The following is a 22,571-nucleotide window of genomic DNA, read 5'->3' on the forward strand; positions in this document are numbered from 1 at the left end:
CATACTAAATGGCGGGAATGGAAACATTCTAACTGCTTTTCTGAATTGGCACGTACAGTGTAAAAATTTACTTTTTCTTAAATATTGTTCTCACTTTGGGTCTCCCAAAAATTTAGTGGGATTCATGCATTACCTTAGGAATACCATTTTGATCCACTAATAACGAACAGTTTGATCTCTACCGCTGGGTAAAAACAACCAAACAAACCCACATAGAAGGTGTTTTTTTTTAAATGGTTATTTTTTCACAGCTCATATCTCCAGGACCCCACTCTCAGATTTTTCCACTACATTTCAAACAAATTCAACTGAGCATGTCCATTTTCAGAGGATTTAGAATAGTCAACCTTTTAACAGATATCTTGAAACAGCTTTAACTCTGGCAGTGCTGGCATGCTGCTATAATGAAAGCTAAGATTCTGATGTAATCACACAATTTCATGAAGCTAGGTGCAGGTCTGTAATGCCTACACATTAATCCCACCCTGATGGTAGATAGTATGAGTCTTCCTACAGCATATGTAACCTAAAAGGTTAAATACCCACAGTTGCAGCATTAATTTAAAAAAAGTGTTATCGGAAACAGCTCTGTTCTCTAAAAACATTCCACTGCATTTATGGCTATTCTGTTTCCTGCCCTAAAGCCAATTTGCAATCTAATGAGCCAACCAGCTTTTATTTCAGGACTCCACTCCTCTGACATTAACTCTTTAATGCTGGAGTCATTCCTCCTATACTGTCTAGGGCTAAAGGAATCTACCTTCAAAAATCACAGGCAACAATTATGGAATACTGGAACATGTTGAAGAGTTAGAAGGGAGTTCCATCAGTCTTTTAAACAATGTGATCTTTTGAAAAACGAATTTTTAGAAAGAAGATGACATCGCAAAGTACAGGAGCTGAAACCCTTCTCAAAGCAAGTACTGATGTTTAATCCTTCAAAGAGCCAATAATCTAGTGCAGCTGTATAAAACAATATTTTGTCAGTGCAGGATATCTGGAAACCTTGCAAAATACAGCCCAGAGGAAAGAAAGCTTTGACAGCAGAGTAAAAAAGCACCATATCCTCCCTTTATCCCTCCCCCCACCCAAATCTTACCTCCAACAGCAATCATTATGAAGCACAGATAATTAACATTTGATCTTGGACTGTTAAATTTTCATGACAATTCCACAAGACTGATATCAAAGTAATGTCCAAAGACAACCCAAAACAGTCAGGTATTATAATCAGCTAAAAAATAATACGAATAAATTTTTTTTTCCAGAATCACTATAATTAATAACTTGTATAAAATACATTTCTTAAATAAAGAATCCCCGTCATCCCTGCCCTCAGGCTTCGCAACGATAGACAAGGAACTTTTACTATACCAATAAATTAAAAACATTGATTTAAGTATGAAGAATATCTAGTGTTTTCTAAAATAGTTTGTCTCCATTCCCACGGAATGGACATTAAACTTAACCAATTACCATATTCTCCTATGTCGTCATTGACCTGCAGCAGTAGTACAGTAATTACTATGAAAGGGAAGCCAGTTCTTGTGTTAGAGATTATCCTACGATAGGATGTGCTGACATCTCATTAAAAACACAGCATAGCACTATGCAAGTGGTATTAAATGCTTATACGAGGTATCTGATAATACTTTGAAAAAGAAAATAGTATTGGAGTCTGGATATTTTATAACCTGCCATATTAGACTTTATATGCAATGATACCTGTACTTTACTCCCCACTATATCTAGTTCTTACACTCATAGTATAAAACATAGAAACTATTCAAAACAGCTACCTCTCATCACGAGCGACTCTAAGCATTTTGCTGCCCCAAGCATGGCAGGCAGGCTGCCTTCGAAGGGTCCGCTGGTCCCGCTCTTTGCGTGCTGGGGCCTGGAGCTGCCCCTGCCTCTGATTCATTTGAAGAAATCTATAATATTAGGACTGTGGCACTGTTATATACATAGGGCCTGATCCTCTTCTCCCTTATGCATTGTGTTATTCCTTACACCTGTGAAAAATGAGTATAAAATACCATCAAGTCAGAATTTTGTATAGATGTGAGCATACAAGGTACAAAGGAGCAAAAGAATGAGGTCCTTTACATCTAGTTTGTGGCCAACCTACTTCACCTAGGCAAACTTAAAAATAACCTGAAGGGTGTGGATGGGGAGACGAGAACTAAAGGAAAGGAAAAGATTGCTCCTCAATGCAGAGCTTTGATTTCTTACAACAAAATGCGAAAGGAAGGATGCAGGAGCAATCAGAGGCTTAAGCGGGAGTGTCTTCTTTCATACCCTTGAGGATCTCCAGTCTGGCCCACAAGAACACATGGAGTGGCAGCCTCAGAAATCGGCAAGGATTCCTTGTACAGCTTTGCTGGAGATTTGTGGCCCTAGGATCGCCATACCCTAAGGAGAAAGTCTCAGTTTCCACAAGACTTTGGAGCAGATGGGAACCACTGACAAGCCAACTATTCTGAGGAGGTGAACTGGAGAACAGACACCTCATCCTGGACTGAGGAGGAGACTAGGACAGGGAGATCTTGGTGTATAGGACCCAGAACCTCAGCTGAGACCCTTCCCCTGCTAGCTGGCAGGCAACAGATTCTTAGAATTTGCCCCATCTGCTTGTGGATCACTAGTGGGCTTCAAGGCCAAAGCTATACAGATTAATTAGCTCAACAGGAGAGGCATGCTGGGGGAGCAGCTCTTGGTATGGGAGATAGGGTATGAGCTGGTCCAAGTGTTCATTGATTTGGGTTGAATAAGCAATTAATTGTGGCCAGATATCAGCCAGGCACAAGGTGGATCACCACTACACTGCAAGGCTGAAGCCACTTATCTTCAATGTTATGGCACTCAGGGCAGGTCAGAGCTAGTCTCAGTGCCTGTTGATGCTGCTTGTAATGTTGGTTTAAGCAATTATGGGATGGACATCAACTGGAGGATCACAACTGAGCTTCAAGGCTGAAGCCATTTGCCTGTGATGGTATGGTAGGCAGGGTATGAGCAGGTCCAGCACATGTGGATGGCAAAGCTACAGTCACTGGTGTCCTGAGATTATTCACCTGAGTGAAAATGATCTTGGATAGTGCATTGGATTAAATTTAATGACTGGACTACAGAGACATGTGGAGTTACTACACACTTTGGCCTTGCCCTCCATTGATTTAGTCAGGGATGTGCACAAGATGAGTTTGGGGGAACCATTGAGCCACCCCATGTCAATGAGGCAGGAAAGAATGTGAGCTACAAAGTAGCTAGAATAATTGAGAATTTTTCAGGGAGGCATGGGAAGAGGGAGAAGACAGTGATATCTGATACAATGGCACTGAGCTCTTTAAGAAGGACGGAGTTTGGTAGATGGTGGGGCTGATGGTTGGCTCCATGGTATTAAGGATAGGGTCAGGCAGGAGATGGGAGTACTAGGCATGATGGGTTAGGGTCCATCCATACTAAATCACTGGCACTCACTCTAGCCAGTATAGGCAAAGGCTAAAAGAACCAAAATTGCCAAGTTGCCTGTAAGAGAGGCACTTGAAATCTTTTTGGACTGAAGTTGCCCCTGTCGCACCTTGTGGCCTTTGTCAGACTACTCCTCATTACATGAGGGGGAAGAGGTTTCACATGTGAAGTGAGTCTGTGGGATAAACCATAGAGGGTCTACTCTGATTGTGGAGCTTACAGTAGAAACCCCATAGCCACCTCATACATGAAAGCTGGGGTGGGCAATGTAGTGCCCCTCCCCAGCTATAAATAAAGTTGAAGCCTGCTGTTTAAGCCCATCCCTACCAACCGTTTGCCTGTTTGTGCTGGTCACACAGAGAGGGGTGTAGGGAGAGGTATGGATAAGTAGGAGATGGGACTTGATTACAAAAAGGCTCAATTTACACACTCTAAGACTAGTGTTGAATTGATCCACTATTCTGTTGTTTCAACCATCAGCATATTATGTTAAAATGTGTATTCAAGGTGGTGAAGGCTGTTAACTTTGCTTCTGTGGTAAGAAAGTTGTACAACTTTCAATGGCCAACTTCAACTAGTTAGACAGCATGAATCTGTCAGCAATCTCCTCTACTCATACGACACTTTCACTACATTGACTAGAGGAAATGACTATTACCCGGCTAGCTTGTCTAGAAAGCGTGGATTCCCTGAAGACGATGGCTTAAATTCAGCTGGAGCAGAGCTATAGAAAAGATTTTAAAATCCCTTGGAGTTTTTAATAGCACGGTGGTGGGGAGAAGAGAGTAGACCCCTGCTCACCCTATAAGCTCAGTAGAGATTAAGTGCTGTCAGCTTGAGTTCCTTGTTTTTACACCACTAACAGTCAGATGTAATAGTTGTGATAAGGAACATTTCTGGAACTGGTTATGCCTCCTCTTTTGTCTAAGGTGTGGTAGACAATAAAAAAAATTACATTAGGATCTGTTCACGACAAGCTATTAAGGGAGTACAAGATTATTTTTCAAGTGTGTATAAGATACAAGCAGAAGTAGTTGAGTTTGCAAGGTGATGTTTATTGAACAGTTACAGTATTTATGATTCAAAAACCAAGTTGGAAAAACTTTAGTATGACAGATCTTGTATTAGAATTACAGATAGATACTCATGCGAGTCTAAAAAAATTAATCTTTGCTTTGTGTAGTTACTGCACAGTCAGTTTGGAAGAATTACAGTAAAAATAGTGTTCATTTGAAAGAAGAATGTTTCTCTACTCTGAGTGTACAGAGACAGAACAGCCCCCCATCTTAGGCCAGTGTTTTCCATACTTGGGATGCCACTTGTACAGGGAAAGCTCCTGGCGGGCCAGGCCGGTTTGTTTACCTGCCGTGTCTGCAGGTCCAGCTGATCACAGCTCCCACTGGCCGTGGTTCGCCACTCCAGGCCAATGGGAGCCGCTAGAAGCAGAATGGGCCAAGGGACACACTGACCACTTCTTCCAGTGGCTCCCATTGGCCTGGAGCAGCAAACCGCAGCCAGTGGGAGCCGCAATCAGCTGGACCTGCAGACATGGCAGGTAAACAAACTGGCCTGGCCTGCCAGGGTCTTTCCCTACACAAGCAGCATCCCAAGTTTGGGAAACACTGTCTTAGGCCTTCACATCAGGTCTTATAGCAATATGTATACACTGACACATTTCAGTCACAGAAGACCTCTTTAATTTATAGGAGAGTCGCATGACAGTGGTCAAATCACACTGTGTTGAAAGATATTTTAAAGACAAACCTGCAGGCCTGATCCTACTCCTGTTGAAATAAATGAGAGTTCCACTGACTTACCAGGTGTCTTGTCAATGCTCTAAAGTTGGCGATAATTCAAGTTCATGAACTTAAGTGAAATCAAGGAAGTTATGACCACTTTAAGTTGCTGCATCCATACCAATTGCATAGTTTGAGAAGACAATTGTCTATTACCCAAGATTCAAAAAAGCGTAAAGATGCACTTATGACAGTGATTATGGACCTAGTCACTTCAAGGGATACTTAAACTTGTTGCTTTAGTTAAATAGTCATGAAGGCCAGAGGCAACATCTCAAAATGCCTGCACTGCACATTATCAAGTATACCCAGACTACGATTTCGCATTTAAGTGTCAAATGTGGTATGTTTCTTTGAGAAGTGATTAAGACTAGTCTGCCTATTTCCCCACTTAATTTAGGCCATTACATCATCTACTTCGGTTTAAAAAAGTTATCTAAGAACTTCCAATGCAGTTAAAAAACAAAAAGTAATCAGACTGGTTTTATTTTTTGAAGTGTCTGGAAGACAGGCTGTCACTTGTAGTTAGATCTGGTGTCACTACTATTGGAAAAAAAACAAACCAATCAACTACCAAAACAAAAAAACCAAACCACCCACCCACCCACCACGCTACATGACTGCTTGATACCTAGAATGTCATCTCTAATGTCAAATTCAATTGGTAATCTAAATTGCTGTTGCATAAATTTAAGTCTGAAGAAAGTCGAGTATTCTGTTGAGACCCATCCAGCATTACCTAGCCTCTTTCAGAGACTTTGGCACAGTGAAGATCTGTTGCAGTTATTATAGTAGTGGGAGAGAGCATGCTAGGCACTGAAGCTCAGTGATGGAAAAACATACCTGTTTTTCCAGTCACCTGGACCTACTTTAGGATGGAGAACCCAGTTATTTTGTAAGCGTATCCATCACAAAAGCCTTGGTGTTGTGAAGACTTCACTGGGCTTTAAAGACAAAAAAAGTAAGATCTAATTTATAAAGTTAAAAGCAACACTAGTGTACAGTTCCAGCAACGAATTAGTTAGAATGTGGGCATCCAACTACTAGAGTCAGAGAAATGTTACATCACTATGAAATACTCCATTCTCCAGTAGAAAATCTTATACTATTAGTGCAAACAAGTGAGTTCTTCCAACAACATCAGTTTCCAGAATTTCTGTGAAAAAGAAGAAGAAGAAGAAGAAGAGTCAAGACTGTTTATGCAAGTGGTTTTAAACTAGTAACAATGCCTACCAAAAAAAAGGACCATACAATCTAACACTAAATTCTCTAGGGTAGGTTTGGGGTCTTGTATTTGGAAGACACCTAGGATAGTGTTCTAATTGGTACTGCACCATCACCATACCAGGCAGACAATTATAATAGCCCCTATACATATGTATATAAGCCATTCTACAAAGAAGGCTGACGCCTGAATTAAGCTACATAATATAGTTGGAGTTTTCCCTACCAGCTGCTAGCTCATATAGCTTTTAATGGAACTTTAGGAAGCCTTCAGAGAACAGAACATACCAAAAATTGGTGCATCAATCTCCTTTCGAGTTTTCTATAGTTCTGCACTTGCAGGAGTACCATTTGTGTAGCCACCTTTTGACTTCATATGGTCCTGAATTGACCCAGCCTAGAGAAGAATACAGTAGGTTAGTAGATGCCCTTTATTTGTCAAAAGCATTAAGTCTTAAATTAGAAAGGAAGAGAAAGTACTTCAAACATTAATCCTAATAGACAAAACATACTAGTCCACATATGGAGGGATGTCAATTGACAAAACAGAGATTAGCAACATGCTACTCTTTCTAAATGGGTGCGCAAGTCCTGGTACTTCAGTGGAGTGATAGAAAAATGAAGCCTCAGGAGTATTGACATGCTCCATCTCCCCCACTGTATATCCCAGGACTGCAGTGTGTCAGATGAGAAAGTGCTATGAACTAGCGTCAAGTTAAGTGACCTAACATAAAACTATTTTGGGTGTGTAGGATATAGAAGACTATGGTCTGTCCTGACACTATTCTGATGCATTCATTCTCTATACACTGGCAAGAGTGATATGCCTAACTGCTAAGACTGTCTCACACATATTTCTGCTCATCTCGAAGACCAAATACTTACTGATGTAAAACCACTATTCATCTCTCTTGTTCCAACATGGGCAGTATGGACAAAGTTCATTGGCTCTCCAATCATTTTTCGGTCTAGTCTCCGACGTCTCTTCTTTAAGAGAGAAGAGGAAAAAAATAAGTTCTTATGCAGAAAATCCTTTACATAAGACAGTCAAGGTTACTCCATCAGCAGGACTGCTATAGAGAAATTACTTAATTTTAACCTTTTACTATAGCCAGATAAGCCAGTTGCAAGACTGGGGCCTCTTTTTATGGAACTTTGCACCCTCAAAGAGCCTTATTGTAGTCAAGAGGTTCCATCTTCGGATTAGTTTCCAGGATAGGGGTCTGAACATTAATTTAAGTCTAAATAGTCAAAGTAAATGTGCAAAGGTGCAAAACAACTCCTATGTAACTGATCATTTGCAGATGCATTTTTGAGAGTTTGGGCCTCTTGGGTTAGAAATAATTGCATTTAGCATTGTGGTGCATAAAGGGACATTTATGTTTTGTTTTTTTTTAAGCTAGCTTCTTAGCCAGTCCTTGAACAATGAAGTCAAAGTTCCAGGAGTCAGATTTAGTTAAACCCAGTTTCTCTCCTGTCTTGCATTGGGATGACTTAAGAAAGCTTATATTGCTGGTAGGGTTGCCAACTTGTGTTAAACAAATTCCTTGAGATTGCCTCCTGTGAGGATCTTTAATTCCTGGAGACTCCTACGGTAAGAAACCCTAATAGCTGGTGGAACAATCAACTGACTATTGCAGTGTGACCAGCAGCATACTATTTGCATGCAGCATCTTTCTCAAGAATTTTCTCTATCTCAAGAAAATGGTCTTACTGAGATCAGACAACCCTATACAAGTATTTGTTAGAAGTTTGATTTTGTTTGAAAAAATATGTATTACTTCTGGGGATTAAAAAAAATATATATCTCCCCTTCCTGGGGGGGACTGAGGAGTTCCAAAAGAGAATCCTCTTCAGTTCCTTTGCGAGAAGGCTATGGGATCTGCATGCTGAGTATAGAGCAAGATAGAGGAAGAGTACATGAATAGGCATTCCCTGAACTATTACTGCTGCTCCTTTGGACAGACCACACCCTACCTAAGTAAATGCAACTGAACTGGGAGCAGAGATATCCAGTAAGCGTTTATATTAGTGTTAAGAAGCACTTTTGAGGAAGAGAGGGTCAAGTGTCCACATGGTAGTATGGAGGGAAAGAGCAGGACAGTCAAAAAAATAAATATATAAAAGGAGGGCAAGTATCCAAGTCAAGACTAAGGAGCATTTGCAGAGCCCTTAAGGTAATGATCAAAGAAAGGGTACTTCCAGAAGCACTAAATATATCTCAAGTATCAGAGGGTAGCCGTGTTAGTCTGGATCTGTAAAAGCAGCAAAGAATCCTGTGGCACCTTATAGACTAACAGACGTTTTGGAGCATGAGCTTTCGTGGGTGAATACCCACTTCCTCAGATGCACGTACATCTGAGGAAGTGGGTATTCACCCACGAAAGCTCATGCTCCAAAACGTCTGTTAGTCTATAAGGTGCCACAGGATTCTTTGCTGCTTTTAAATATATCTCAGTCTCCCTCCTTCGAAGTCTGCAGGTAGAGGCTAAGGGTTGCTTGCTTACTTCTACTACTGAAAAGTTCAGCCCTAGAGACAGTTGTTTAAATGTTCTTCAATGAGAACCAAGAAGGATGTTGACCTTTTTCAAATGTGTCACAGAGGCTGTAGTCACACCTCAAAGACAGTTATTTAGAGTAAAATGCAGTGCAGATCAAATATTGGAGTGTACCAATAATGTAAGTACTGTTCTATTCTGGAGACCTTAAATTGCACCTTTTAACTGAGATCTAGTTCTTGATTATTCCTAGTCCAGTCTGCTAACCAAAGACCCCCCAGATCTAGAACTCTGTCTGCATAGGGAGCCCCAGTGAAGTTACGGAGGACTCTGCAGAGGCACAAGAGGCCACCCACAGATCCAGTTTCAGCATCAAGGAGTTGGTGACAAGTTTACTGCTTTTTACTCTTAGCTCTGCTTCCTCTTCAGGGTTAGAGAGTGAGCCAATTATTTTCCTTTCCGCATCAATAGATTCTGACCTGTTGAAACTTATGCAAAGCTATTGAAGGCAATTAGTTGCCCATGCGTCCCTGTAGGCAAAATTTGGCCTGCAGAGTTTTTCCATGTTGTTAGCCTAGACTGAATTTGCAGAGTTGGCAATTTTTAACCATTTGTTATTACAATTAAAAGAAAATAGGAGTGTAACCTAAACACATTTGTCTCTATGATTAGTTATCAGACATGGAAGACTTCTGTAGCTCTCTTCCCCAACCCCAGTCTGGAATTGAACTTTAAATAAAAACACATTTAGAAGTTGCGCACAATTGTATGGATGTCCCATTTCTAGATCCTACTTCAACTTTTTTAAAACATTAAGTATTAAAACTGCAGATAGAGGTTGGTAATTGAAGTGTTATTGAAGCTTCAGTTATAGCAAAAATGGCAACTACCATAGCATATCATATATCCACTCCCCCAGAAAACTCCACTGCCTGTATATATTGTAAGGGTGGCTATACATCCTTGTTTTTCCCTCCTATTCTCCATTAATAACCCATAGGTTGGCATCTGAAGGCTTTATTAAGGGTTCTAGAATTCTCATCAACTCTTCTTACCAGACACAGTCTTTAAAGAACAGTTTTTATGAGAAGTCTCCCCAATTCACAGGGTTTAATTATTTTGACTTCCATCACATCTTTACAAGACATCACATTCAGGATTGTTTTGAAATATACCCATGTCATGTTTCATTAACAGAATCCGTATCCTCCTATCTGGTGCAGTCTATGCTAAGTCCTCATGAAACTACATCTTAATTGCAGAATAAGTATTCAGCAACTATGTTTCTCAATGTAGGAAAAGCTTACAGGTGCAACACTAATGTGAGTTAGACAATTAATTTCCTGTGCAGCTAGAAAATAGCAACTCTAATTAGTGTTATAACAGATCTTCCAATAGAGCTCATACCTTTTACTGCTATAGATCCCCTATCAGTTTTTATATTTTGCTTTCCTTAGTGTCGCAGATCACAAAAATAAAGGCCACACAGATGAAAGCTCTCATTGTAAATTCAAAACCCATCTTAAAAATCCAATACAAGCACGTACTTACTGGCTGGGGCTGCTCACCACTGCACCAGTTAAAGCAAACCAAGAATTCAGTCATTGTGTCTTTCAGTAGCTTCCCTACACAAGGTGGTTATGAAATCTTGTTAGCTTGTTGATTTTGCCGCATCAAAGGGAACACTGGAACCAGGAGACCACTTCTACACAAAAACTGGTTCCTAAAATGGAGTTTTAAAGGAATTATTTTAGGAGATACCCAGAAGGCAGCCAAGTCAGATGAACATCTGGGGATTAGCATGTTTAACAGCATTTTTAACACATACGTTTATTTTTACTGATATAAGCAAGAAGTGCCAAAATACTGTTAAATAGCAATTACTGAGCAATAAAGGCTTCAGTGGGCTTAGAACAAAAACAGAGACTGTAAGAAGAAATAGTTCTAAACATAATGCCTCTTAAAGAGTGTTAGAATACAGTTTTCATAGAAAGGAACAGAACAGATTAGATACTTGGAAACTCAAGCCTCTTCAGAAGATAGTACAGGTGTGATACAAGAAAGCTACCTTACCTTTCACAATAAGCTAGATACAGAATCTTCAAGTCTCAGAGAAACCTCTGATTCTAGTTCTAGATGGGAATAGATTACACCCTTTATAACTGTAATGAAGAGCTTTTTATGATAGAGAAAAAAGTCAACAAGTCACCATTAGTTTTATATACTCACTAGAGTATATAAGAACATGAATGAAAAACAATACTGAACTAGGGATATAGACAAGAAGTTAACTGAAAATAACCCTTAAAGCCACAGCATAGTCTGCCTTTTATTTACTCCCACATTAAACTTGCTTATTCTGTTATAAATCCATCCCTCTTCCAAACAACTTTACAGAGGGCCATAGAATAACATAATCCACACAGTAACACCTGTATCTTGGTCACCTAGATAACAAAACTATCACAGCTAGTTTTTAAATGTACAAAAATAGTAAAGCAAACATAAGCTCACAAGCAACCTCATTCATTCTGAACCAACCCAACTGCCTTCATCAGGAAACAGAGTAATAATAATTAGCCACAAGCATTCTTTATAAAGTGCCACAATTACCCAATTATCACATTTGTCTTCCTCACCTTTGCCTGTGTTTCTCCTCCCACTTTATCTGTTTCTTCTTATACTTCTGATTTTTTTTCTTTTTGAATGTTCTGTCATTCATTTTTCACGGTATCTATCTTATTTGTCTATTAGTTTTCAGTGTTCTATATGGTACGTTGTTATAGAATGCAAAGCCTTAACTTTATCTTTGGTGCTTTGAATACTATTTATCTGTCTTAATTATCATTTCCCACCTCATTTAATATACTCACAAAGGGTCAAATGCTCAAAAAGAATTAGGCCCCTAAATGCCATTGATTTTACTAGATGTTAGCAGCCTAACTCATGAGCATCCAGCCTAAGGTCCTTACCATTATACCTCAGTGCGGAGCACAGGGACTGTGGACCATGCAGGTGTCTGGATGCTGGCCTTTCATAAGATGATGAAGAAGTCTATGGACCAAGTGCTATACTGAGCTCTGTGAATGCAGATACCTGCACCTCTGCTAAGTCCCATTGAAGTCATCTGCAGGTTTGGGGCTTAAAGTAGGAGCAGGCCAAAAAGGGGCCTCAGAACTGATATTTATATGGATCCTGAAGGCCCAGTGGCTTGCATAGTTGCTGGAGAGAGTCTATACTTGCTATTCCAGACTTTAGTAGCAGCCCCAGTCATTGGCTCCAAATTGAGTGGGTATTTTTCACTTTTTCAGTTGCTTCACACTCCCTCCACATGGAGCCTGAATACTTGATTTATGTGGATGAAGTGGACTTCACCGTAATTGCACCATGGTGAGGAATTACCGCTCTGTCTTTTTTACAAGTAGTCTCCTTCTCCCTGATTTTATTTCCTTTGTTCTCTTATTGTTATATACACAATGTTAAGATCCTGGAATAGAAAATTCCATGTTTGCCTGTTGAACTATTTCATATGTGGCTCCTTTTTTGATTCCCTATTAATATAGAGTCAAAATCTGACACTCCTACTCACCCTGAGTCCCAATGTTTTATATGCTGTTCAATTTTTGCCTCCATCTTTTGTTTCTCAGGCCACTGGAATACTGAACTAGGGTCAGAGCCAAGAAGTTAACTGAAAATAGTCCTTAGAACCATGGCATAAGACTGCCTTTTGTTTGCTCTCTAGTTATGCTTGCGTATTCTGTTATAAACCAATCCGTCTTTCAAATAACTTCACAGAGGGCTACAGAATGACATAATCCATTCTGTGAGGGCAGCTGGACAAATTTCAGTCTCAGCCATAGCAGTGTAAATGCAGACTAACTCAACAGAAGTCAATGAAGCAGCTACAGATGCAACTTTCCAGTTGGAAGTCCATGAGACTTGTGCTCTTAAATCACACAAGTGCTGTTTAAAATCCCATCCACAATGTACAAAATGAGTACACTGAGAGGGCTGCAGGAGTAGCAAAAAAGCTACTAAAAAGGTGTAGCTTAAAGCTAACCCCTGCCTTCTACAGCCTCTCTCCCCTCCCTGCAAAGCTTCCAGAACCCAAGAGCCCAAGAACTGACTGTTGGAATCCAAGTGACAAAGTCCAACTGCCACAGAACCTCACCAATCTCCACATTCTATATCCTCTCCTATTCAATGAGTTATTTATTTATTTATTTAAGAATCTGGACTATAATCCCCATTTTGGGTTAGACTAGATGACCCTTGTAGTCTCTTCTAACTCTATGATTCTATAGAAGCTAAGCACCCTAAACCATGTCTGCTTCCTGGTCATATGCTAGTGTATTTAACTGCTCGTTTAACAACCTCACTGATTTCACAGGGCATAAATCAGCACAAATGTTATCCCAGGGTGTAGAAAGTGTTATGCTGTTTTTACCTTTGTTAGCATGTTGCACATTTTGAAAGCAGTAAGTGTCTGGCATCAAAACAAACAAACAAAAACTCTGTCCTTTAAATTTGTGGTCTGACTGAGAACCGCAGCTGCACCATGTTTTCCTCAAGCCCAATAATAAAAACTGTTTTACTGTGTTAGTTATTCCTGTTGTTCCAGCCTCAGTTACAACACTTCTAGATAAATATTTCTTGCTCTGAAACTTTCAATTGGATTTTTCTAATTTGGTGCAAGTGTTAATTTTTTTCCTTCTAACTTTGGGCTTTGGGCAGTGTCTGGCTTCCTTCTGTTCTTGTTTACATATGCTGTATTTGGGTTGTAACTTAAAGAGTTACCGTTGATCTGATGATACAGTTTTGCATCTGTGTTGGGAATTAGGGGTGCCATTTTCTCCTCCTGTTGAACTGAATTGGTAGCTTGATTTGTTTAGTAGTAACAATCACTTAGGTTTTGCTGGAATAGTAGTGTAGGAATGGTTCTTGGCATCTTTGCAATGGAATTCTCTGATAGGTGTGTGCACTGCTATTAAAAGAATACATTTGTGGCTCTCTTAAAGTCATGTCTGAATATAGATTTTTAAGACTCTTGCAGAAAGTTAAGACTGCTGTACAGACTGATAAACTCAGTACCTTAATATCGGAAGAGGAGTAAGTTTATGGCATGGTGACTTATGGAATTCAGTTATGCTTCTGCTCAGCCCTACAACGTATTTTGGAACTATGCTCTCTGTGTTTCTAGCAACAAGTGATAATGATGGTAGTAGGGATTTAATTCTTGTTTTGCAGGAACATTAATTAATTAATCTTCACAATACCCTAGTGCCAATGAGATGGTGGATATTATCCTCATTTTATACCTGAGACACAAAGGAATGTACTCAGGCCATAGTCAGAGCTAACATTAGTATTAAGAAGCTGGGTGGATCTGTCCCTCACCCTGCCACCTGTCCCTAAACCTTTAGGTCAGGGGCAAGGTCTTCTCTGATGTGTTTGTACCCTACTAAGTAGCCTGGAGACTCAACACTGACTAGGGACTCTGGTGGCTACTAGAATAAAATACTAGTACTAATAGTAATTATTTGCAGCAAGCAGCGGTAACAGTAGGGTGAGTTCTGCCTAGCTCTGCCATGCAGGTGGGAGTTGGGCTTCCACTCTAGAGTGACCAGATAGGAAGTGTGAAAAATCAGGAAAGGGGGAAGCAATAGGTGCCTATATAAGAGAAAACACTGAAAACTGGGACTAACCCTATAAAATCAAGACATCTGGTCACCCTATTCACAGCTCCCACAGGCACTGCCTACCTAGGTAGCCAGGTTCTTCCTGCAGCTGGAATTTGTGGGTCCTTGTTCTGCAAGCCCTCAAAGACCCCCTCACACACACCCAGCAGGAAGGCAGAAGAGTCCCCAAATCAGTTCTCCTCCTCTCCCCAAGCCCACAGCTGTCCCCAGCACCGACCGCTCCATTCCAGCTCGGGGCACAGTTCAAAATAGCAACTTCGCCAGCTGCTAGGGCTCCCCGCCCTTTTGGGGGCGTGGCCTGAAGAGGAGGGGCCAAGGCGTGCCCTTCTAACTCAAGGAGGCGTGAACGATGCGGTTCCTCTCTCTGATTGGACGAAGAGCGAGCTGGCCAGGCCAGTGGGCTTTGCGGGATCTGTGCGGCGTTACCATTAGGGGCAGCTGGGGCCCCGCCAGCCAATGGGTGTTGTAGCGTGGACGGTGCTGTGCTCTGATTGGGTCTAGGCTGAGTAGGCGCGGTATGGTGTAGTGGGCCCGCTGCCCAATGGGCGTGTGGCAGCGTGAGGGAACCTTGGCGCGGCGGTTGTTTTCCCCTTTTGCGGAGCGCTTCGGTGCGGCATCGACGAGCCCGGCTGCTCCCTCCTCCCGGGACTATGGCGCTGCCCTGTAGTTGACGTTTGTTTCTCACCCCTCTCACCTCCTTCTGTTTCTCTTCCTCCCTCCCCCGCGTCCCGGCTCGGACGAGCGGTCGCCCCCGGACCCCCTGTCCTCTCCGTCTCCCCCCATAGGAACAGGCTGTAAGGGACGCGCGGGCGGCTTGGTGCCGCACCATGAACATCATCATCGGCATCGGCGGGTGAGAGCCGGGGGATGGGGGAGTTCGGGCGTGGGCAGGGAAATCGCTGGGTGGGGGAACGCTCGTAGGGAGCCCCCTGGTGACGCCTTCCTCCCGCCTGTGGTCTGCTGCAGCTGCCCCGGTGAGGTTGCGAGGTCCGCGCACGGGGCGGGGGTTGGTGGTGGTGCCCGTGGAGCCCAGCGCCGTCTAACGGTCCCTGTCCTGCCCTAGGGTCACGAATGGCGGCAAGACCACGCTGACCCACAAGCTCATGCAGGCCCTGCCCAACTGCAGCGTGGTGCATCAGGATGACTTCTTCAAGGTGAGTGGCCCGCGGGGGGGAGCCTGTAGGTGAGGTGACCCAGGACTCCTGGGCGCCAGGCTCCGCTTCCTGCTCATGGCCAAAGTTGTTTGTCACTGGCACACCCTGTTCTGCTGGCAGGGGGCTGGGGCCAGCTGTGTGGCTGGAGGATAAGCTCCTGGGCAGTGTCCTGATGACTTTCCACTTTCTTGGAGCACTCCACGCTAGTGGGAAGATAAAGGAGTCAACTGCTTTATCGCAGTCTTGTTACTGCTTCTTATCTTGCAACAAACAAACCCGGTGGTGGGTTAAGGCACTCACTGTTAGGATATAGATATTCAGGCCTGTCTGTAAAGCCCTATGCTTTAAGAATTTAGGTGTATTATCACTTAGCTAGCTATAGGGATATAAAAGATAATCAAAATTACTGTCTGCCAGTGTAAGGGTCTTTAACTGTGACAGTCTGAGGCCTTGTTCTTAGGCTAAATCTTTGGCTAAGCAGCAAAGGCAGCCATAAGCTGGGAAGTGTATGGTCACATCCTCACATTCAAAACTAGTCACATTGAAATAAGGTGCTATTGGGCTGTTAGGAATACAATCCTGTCCTGATATTCCTATCCCCTCCAGAGAAACGGAAGAGCCTAGAAGATGTAAAAGGAAACTTAGTTTGATAGCATCCTGTCTGGCAAGAACTCACTTATCAATAGCTGGGATGTGAAATCCTCATTTTTGTATTGTTCTACCACTGTAGTCTTCACTTCCCCATTGTTTGTCTATATAATCTCTGTCTGGTTCTGTGATTGTTTCTGTCTGCTGTATAATTAATTTTGTTGGGTGTAAACCAGTTAAGGTGGTGGGATGTAATTTAGTTAAATAACCATGTTACAATATGTTAGGATTGGTTAGTTAAATTTCAGTAAAATGGTTGGTTAAGGTATAGCCAAGCAGAACTCAAGTTTTATTATATAGGCTGCAGTCAATCAGGAAGTAAGAAGGGAATTGGAATCATGTTTCGCTAAGGGGGGGAATGGGAAAAGGGACATAGGCAAGGCTCTGTGGTGTCAGAGCTGGGAAGGGGGACACTGAGGAAGGACACTGGAATCATGCTTGCTGGAAGTTCCCCCCAATAAATATTGATTTGTTTGCACCTTCGGACATTGTTGCTCTCTGTTCATGCGAGAAGGACCAGGGAAGTGAGAGGGTGAAGGAATAAGTCCCCTAACACTCACATGCAAAGGGATGTTCTCTAGTGAAGTTCAGATCTTTAATCTTGCTTTAAAATGAATATTGAGCTTTGCAGTAGCCAGTCAGATTAAAGCTGTTTTCTTTACCACTGTTTCAGCCCCAGGATGACATAGAAGTTGAGGATGGATTTAAACAGTATGATGGTAAGGCCCTGCTTATTGAACCATCCATGTAGAAATTGTAACTCTTAACATGATCTCTGTTGTCTCTATGGTGTTCATGTTGCTTTTCTTCTGGTGACTCTTCTGATAGTCATAGCACTTAATTACTTTTCTGGGCTTTTGTCTTAGTTATTAGTGCGTTGGATATGGAAGCTATGATGAGTACCATCAATGCTTGGATGAAAAACCCAATTAAGTTTGAACGCTCACATGGCATCAATAACACATTGGATGCCAAAATATTACAGTATTCAGAAGAGAGAGATGAAACAATCCATATTCTTATTGTAGAAGGCTTTCTTCTTTACACTTACAGGTAACTAAAGACTTACAATATGTCAGATAACTAGTAATTCTGACTTGATACGTATTTTGTTTTCTCTTGGGTAAAGTTGCAGGAAGTCAAACTGTGATTCTTAACACTAGAGTTGAGCAAATTACTGATTTTTCTGTTTGCCAGTAATTCTGAAAAATACAAAATTGGTTTGAAATAAATCTAAAAATTGCAAAATAGTTGGCAAATTTTAAAAAATCCATATTGGGTCAAACAAAACATCCTATTTGTCCCAGAACATATTGTTTCAGGCATTTTTAAAGGGCTAGATTCATGAAATGGGTCAGGAGGAGGTGGATCCCCCTTATAAACTTTGGTCAAGTGATTAGGGAACTCACCTGGGATGTAGGAGGCAAGGTTCAATTCTCCCCTCTACCTGATGTGGAGAAGGGATTTGAACATTGGTCTCTCACATTGCAGGAGAGTTCTTGACCCTCAGGCTATAGGATATGCTGGTGGCAGGTTTCTCAATCGCTCCCTTTGAAACTGTTCCACTTCCTGTAAATGGTCATTGGAGCAGGGTTTTGAACGTTGGTCTCCCACATCCTTTGTGAATGCCATCAAACTATAGGGTAATTCTCACTTTCCCTACCTCAATGACTAATTATTGTAATTATGAATGACAAATACATTAATCATAACCACTAAGCTAAAGGTATAGAACATGCCTACCTCTTATACAGTGTTTTTCATCAGATCTCTAAAACGTTTCATCTTCTGTTTCATGTCACAATGCCCATGAGCTAGGGAAGTATTAGTCCTATTTTATAGATGGAACTGAGGCACAGAAAAGCTAAATGACTTGCCACTTGGGTCTCTCAAGTCCTAGGCTAGTGCCCTTAACACTGAACCACCCAGTCTTGCTCTGACCATTTTGTGAATTGCATTTAAGTCCTGGGAGGGAGGATTTTGTCCAAAACTCTGGCATATTATTGTTAAACTTGCAAATAGTTTCAGGTTGACTGAAACTGTGGTTTTTATTAATAAATCACATGTCTGGAAAAAGTTCACTTAAGCATATAAATTGTAAGTAGAGCTAACTTTTTAAAGCAGCACTTAAAATTATTGGAATTGTCATACCATTGTCAGACAGCCGATGCAGCTGGGTACCCTGCTGACACTTGCCAATCAGAAATCATGGAAAGGTGTAAAAATCTCCACTAATGCTCTTGCTAATGTTGCACCTTTAGTTCTTTATGCAGATCAAATAGAGTAGCTGTAAAATGTACAAAAACCAGAGAATTTCTTTTTCAGACCATTGATTGAGATATTCCACCATCGGTGCTTTCTTTCCATTCCATATGAAGAATGCAAAAGGAGGAGGAGGTAAGCTTTGATGTTTTTTCTTACATGAAGTAATCAATAAGGTAATCTAGTAATTACTACATTTTATTTATAAAGCTTTATTTCTTCAGGCAGCAGTAGAGGATGCTTGAGAGAGAGTCTTAAATTACTGGGTTAGTCATTTAGTTGCACACTCCACAGTATCTGAGAAGGTCCTGCAAGGTTCTAGAAATATGCTAGCTGGTATCAAAAGCCAATATATAACTGAAATGGGCCCCAAAGCTCAAAGGATGAAAGATGCAAAAGAACCCATGAGGTCTGAATTATTTGGAATATGTCTTTCCAGGCAATCTCTTGTCATTGTCTTTGTGATTGTGTCTTCAGGATTTAAGAATTGCCTAAATGAGAAGAGTTTTCTTTAATGATATAATTGCCAGTCAGTACTCCACTGTTTAATAGTAGACAGCTATCTTTTCCCTTCATTGCTTTACAGGAAACTTAAGTTTTTGGGCCTTGTTTACATGTGGGATTTGACCAAATTTCAGCCACTGGTATAGCAGTATTGGTGCAAACTCCTGTAAGAAGGCAAAATACTCTTTGCACTGGTGGAGCTTACCCCTTCCTGAAAGCAGGTTATGCTCCACTGGTGAAAACAGCTGCTTGGCCTACCTCTGCTAGGGACTGGCCGCTTTTGAAGTTCAAAACATGAAAGTTTCTTGCCATAATTTAATGCATGATGTCCAAAAGCTACAGCAATTCTTGATATGAACTAACATCGTGTAAGTAAGGACAGTTGATGTAGAGTTCTGAGAATCTTAATCTGTCACTTCTGCAATTTGACATACCTGTCATATTATACTTCATTATTCTGTTTTGTCCTCAATCTTTTTTTTTGCAGCTGATACATAACATATCAAGTTTAACAATTCAGAGAATAAACATCAAGATAACTAGTTTTGATTTGGTGGTGGGTAAAGAGATTGAGTGCACTGTATCTAGACTCCTTACCTTGTAACAAGAAATATTTATGTACTACTGTCTTTATAATCTCTAGTTCAAGGAACTACACGGTACCAGATCCTCCTGGATTGTTTGATGGCCATGTCTGGCCCATGTATATTAAACACAAGAAAATAATGGAAGATTTCAAAGTTGATGTGGGTAAGTATATTGGATGGTGGAAGCTCAAGACTAGTGTATAGGGAAGTTTGTTTCTACTGTCTGCTGTGGGAGAGGGGGTACAATTTAAATAACTTAATTCAGTGAGTAGATTTGAACCCGTGCTACTTGTGATGTATGTAAGGCAGTTACACTTCTTTGGGATATGTCTAGTTCCTGGCCTATGTTTAAAAAAAAAACAAAAAACTAGAGATTTGATAGGACTGTAATTCTAGGATGTTATTGGGATGTTTTTGTCTTCATTCAGAAATGTCTCAATTTTAACACTTTTTAAAAAATATTTTTAAGTTCAGTTGGATGGAACAAAATCAAAGAAGGAACTGTTTAATGAAGTTTATGAACAGATCCAGAACAAGATTGAGAAACTACTGCTTATGCAGGTAAAAAACAAACATCATGGTGAAGCATACCTCACTGCAATGGCAAACTGGTTTAATGTTTCTAAAATGAACAAGAGTGACTTTAAATACTGCTTTCAGAAACTGTGATTAGTAGTTGTACTCAGCGGAAGAGGGACTACAAACATAGGAAAGCAAAGCTGTTAATTGTGTACACTATTGTAAATAAGCCTTGTAAGTATGTATAATGTCAAACACTGAAATTTCCTTCATTTTACAGAGATAGACAAGAAGCCGATGGATTCCTATGATCTAAAAGAGAAGCCTGTTAACACTAACTTTTATGCATACCATGGCAGTTGAGCTTCAGCTTCTGTTAGGATTTCCTTTTTCACTTTTTAAAATTGGACTTTGTTCAGCTTTCACCTGAAACTCATGGAGTTAAATATGGCCTTGATTAAAACGTTTCCCCTCCATGAAGTCTCTGTAGCTTAGTTCATGCTTAAAGTTTGAGACAAGCTTCCATATCCCAGATATAGAGAAAAGCAGTTGTCCTTGGAATGGGCCTGTATTTTAAATTTATATGCATTTATTTAGACTTTGACTTCTTGAATATGGTAGCACGCTTGCCAGTAGGAAGTACAATGGCACTGCCATTGTCCATAAGTCCGTACTGTAACTTACAGCTGTGTCCTTTCCACTGTTAACACTTCCCAATCAACACTGAAGGAAAAGACAGTACACTTGAGATTCTATTGGTCAGCACTGAGTGTGATAGAGGAATGTAAACTTGAAATTCTCACTGATTTAAAAAAAAAAAAGTTTTTGGTAAAATGGAACTGAGTTGTGGGGTTAGGGTACTGGAGTGATTTTTTCCCCTAAAACTTAAAAGCATCTGCTATATTGAATTAAAAATAGGACTGTTGTGAAAAGCAAAAATGGAAAAAATAAGGGGAGTTTGTAATATATATTGTTTGATCCTTATAATACAACCCTCCCCTCCAATTTGCTTACATGGGAATATATTATAGGAGCAAAGACTAGCAGGATCCTAAAATGTAACTAGTTTGACATCTTTATCAAATTCTAGCATGAGCAGAAGTGACCAAATAGGCTAGCCATGGAAGGAATTAGGTATAAGCAAAAACCATTTTCAGTGGCACAGGAACATCTAAAGTGAACAAGTAAAACAGACAGAGAGGATTGAAATTGATGACAATCTAAACCTACTACAATTTAGTCTCCCAGTGCAGATTTTTAAAGTAAATACTAATTAACACTTGTTAATTATTACAGTATGCTTCCTTAGAGTAGTATATAGCCTACAGAAAGGTGTACTTTTTTTCTGTGCTCTGACTCTCAATAAGTCCTATTTTTAAAAGGGAGAGTCTTAATTTATTTGTCAAGACTCAGCTCTTACATCCATAGATGCAAACTGTATCGGCTTCTGGCTACCACCCTGTAAAAGATGTGGACAACTTGGAGAGAGTCCAGGGGAGAACAAGATAAAAAAAAAAACATGGGCATGGTGAAAAAAAGATGACTGAGGGGGGACTTAACATATGCAAATATGTTGTTAAGAGAACTGATCAGTTGTTCCCCCTGTCCTTTTAGGTATGACAAGTAGTAATGGCTTTAATCTGCAGCAAGGAAGATCTAGGTTAGATATTAGGAAAAGACTTTATTGATAAATTAAGCTCTGGAATGTGTTTTCTACAGGAGGTTGTGGAATTCCCTAATTGGAAGGGTTTTGTTTGTTTTAAAAACCACAGTTTGGACAACTGTCATGGACGGCGCAGGTTTATTTGGTCCTGACACTGCACAGAGGCTTGAACTTGAATACTTCTTGGTGTCCTGTCCATCTCTACTTTTCTATGAAACAGTACAGCCCCACATTCTTCCACTGAGAGTAAGAACAAAATGTTAATGTGACAGAAATGCACTCCTTTGGAGATACAAGTTCATCTTCTACACTCTGCACAAGTAGTGTATTTTCCACAAGTAGTGTCCCTTATTTTGCCTGTGCTCTCCCCCCAATATTTAGAGCTTCATTTTCATCTTTTGCACTAGTCCAAGTCAGGTTTAAATGGATTTGCCAAATACTGCTGTAAATGAGATCAGAATTTGGGTTCAAGTTCTTAAATACATACTGCCTAGACTTTCCCCTTCAATCTCTCATGTCAGCGGGAGCTATACTGACAAAGAAACA

General features: G+C 40.7%; 2 protein-coding genes across 5 annotated transcripts; one reads left to right on the top strand and one right to left on the bottom strand.

The window, feature by feature from the left end:
• Positions 1–5,028: 5,028 nt before the first annotated feature.
• LOC115658917 (CDC42 small effector protein 2-B-like) lies at positions 5,029–15,164 on the bottom strand. Of its 4 annotated transcripts, none has more exons than XM_030578455.1 (5): positions 14,831–15,164; positions 10,541–10,712; positions 7,377–7,478; positions 6,780–6,888; positions 5,029–6,423 (listed from the first exon to the last, which is right to left on the bottom strand). In XM_030578455.1, exons 2-4 carry the CDS (start codon positions 10,592–10,594, stop codon positions 6,814–6,816), a joined length of 231 nt encoding a protein of 76 aa, XP_030434315.1. In that variant the 5' UTR covers positions 10,595–10,712; positions 14,831–15,164; the 3' UTR covers positions 5,029–6,423; positions 6,780–6,813. The 4 variants fall into 4 exon arrangements, with proteins under 4 accessions (XP_030434315.1, XP_030434317.1, XP_030434314.1 ...); XM_030578457.1 differs by having other exon boundaries at positions 5,029–6,211; positions 14,752–15,164; XM_030578454.1 differs by having other exon boundaries at positions 14,752–15,164.
• A 116-nt stretch (positions 15,165–15,280) lies between these two features.
• Positions 15,281–20,842, top strand: LOC115658916 (nicotinamide riboside kinase 2-like). The gene is made up of 8 exons (XM_030578453.1): positions 15,281–15,541; positions 15,752–15,842; positions 17,164–17,209; positions 17,357–17,543; positions 18,816–18,887; positions 19,900–20,006; positions 20,313–20,404; positions 20,643–20,842. Exons 1-8 carry the CDS (start codon positions 15,516–15,518, stop codon positions 20,646–20,648), a joined length of 627 nt encoding a protein of 208 aa, XP_030434313.1. The 5' UTR covers positions 15,281–15,515; the 3' UTR covers positions 20,649–20,842.
• The last annotated feature ends 1,729 nt before the right edge of the window (positions 20,843–22,571 follow it).

This window comes from Gopherus evgoodei, chromosome 10, assembly GCF_007399415.2.
Source record: "Gopherus evgoodei ecotype Sinaloan lineage chromosome 10, rGopEvg1_v1.p, whole genome shotgun sequence".
Taxonomy (NCBI): Eukaryota; Metazoa; Chordata; order Testudines; family Testudinidae; genus Gopherus; species Gopherus evgoodei.

What these genes read in the sequence shown, in the direction of transcription:
- LOC115658916 (XM_030578453.1), top strand. Translation starts at nt 15,516, where the DNA reads ATGAACATCATCATCGGCATCGGCGG. An exon ending in TTTCTTCTTTACACTTACAG is followed by an intron (nt 17,544 to 18,815) that starts GTAACTAAAGAC and finishes TTTCTTTTTCAG; the next exon opens with ACCATTGATTGAGATATTCC. An exon ending in AGATTTCAAAGTTGATGTGG is followed by an intron (nt 20,007 to 20,312) that starts GTAAGTATATTG and finishes AATATTTTTAAG; the next exon opens with TTCAGTTGGATGGAACAAAA.
- LOC115658917 (XM_030578455.1), bottom strand. Translation starts at nt 10,594, where the DNA reads ATGACTGAATTCTTGGTTTGCTTTAACTGGTGCAGTGGTGAGCAGCCC. An exon ending in GTGGTGAGCAGCCCCAGCCA is followed by an intron (nt 7,479 to 10,540) that starts GTAAGTACGTGC and finishes TCTCTCTTAAAG; the next exon opens with AAGAGACGTCGGAGACTAGA. An exon ending in TGAATAGTGGTTTTACATCA is followed by an intron (nt 6,889 to 7,376) that starts GTAAGTATTTGG and finishes ATTCTTCTCTAG; the next exon opens with GCTGGGTCAATTCAGGACCA.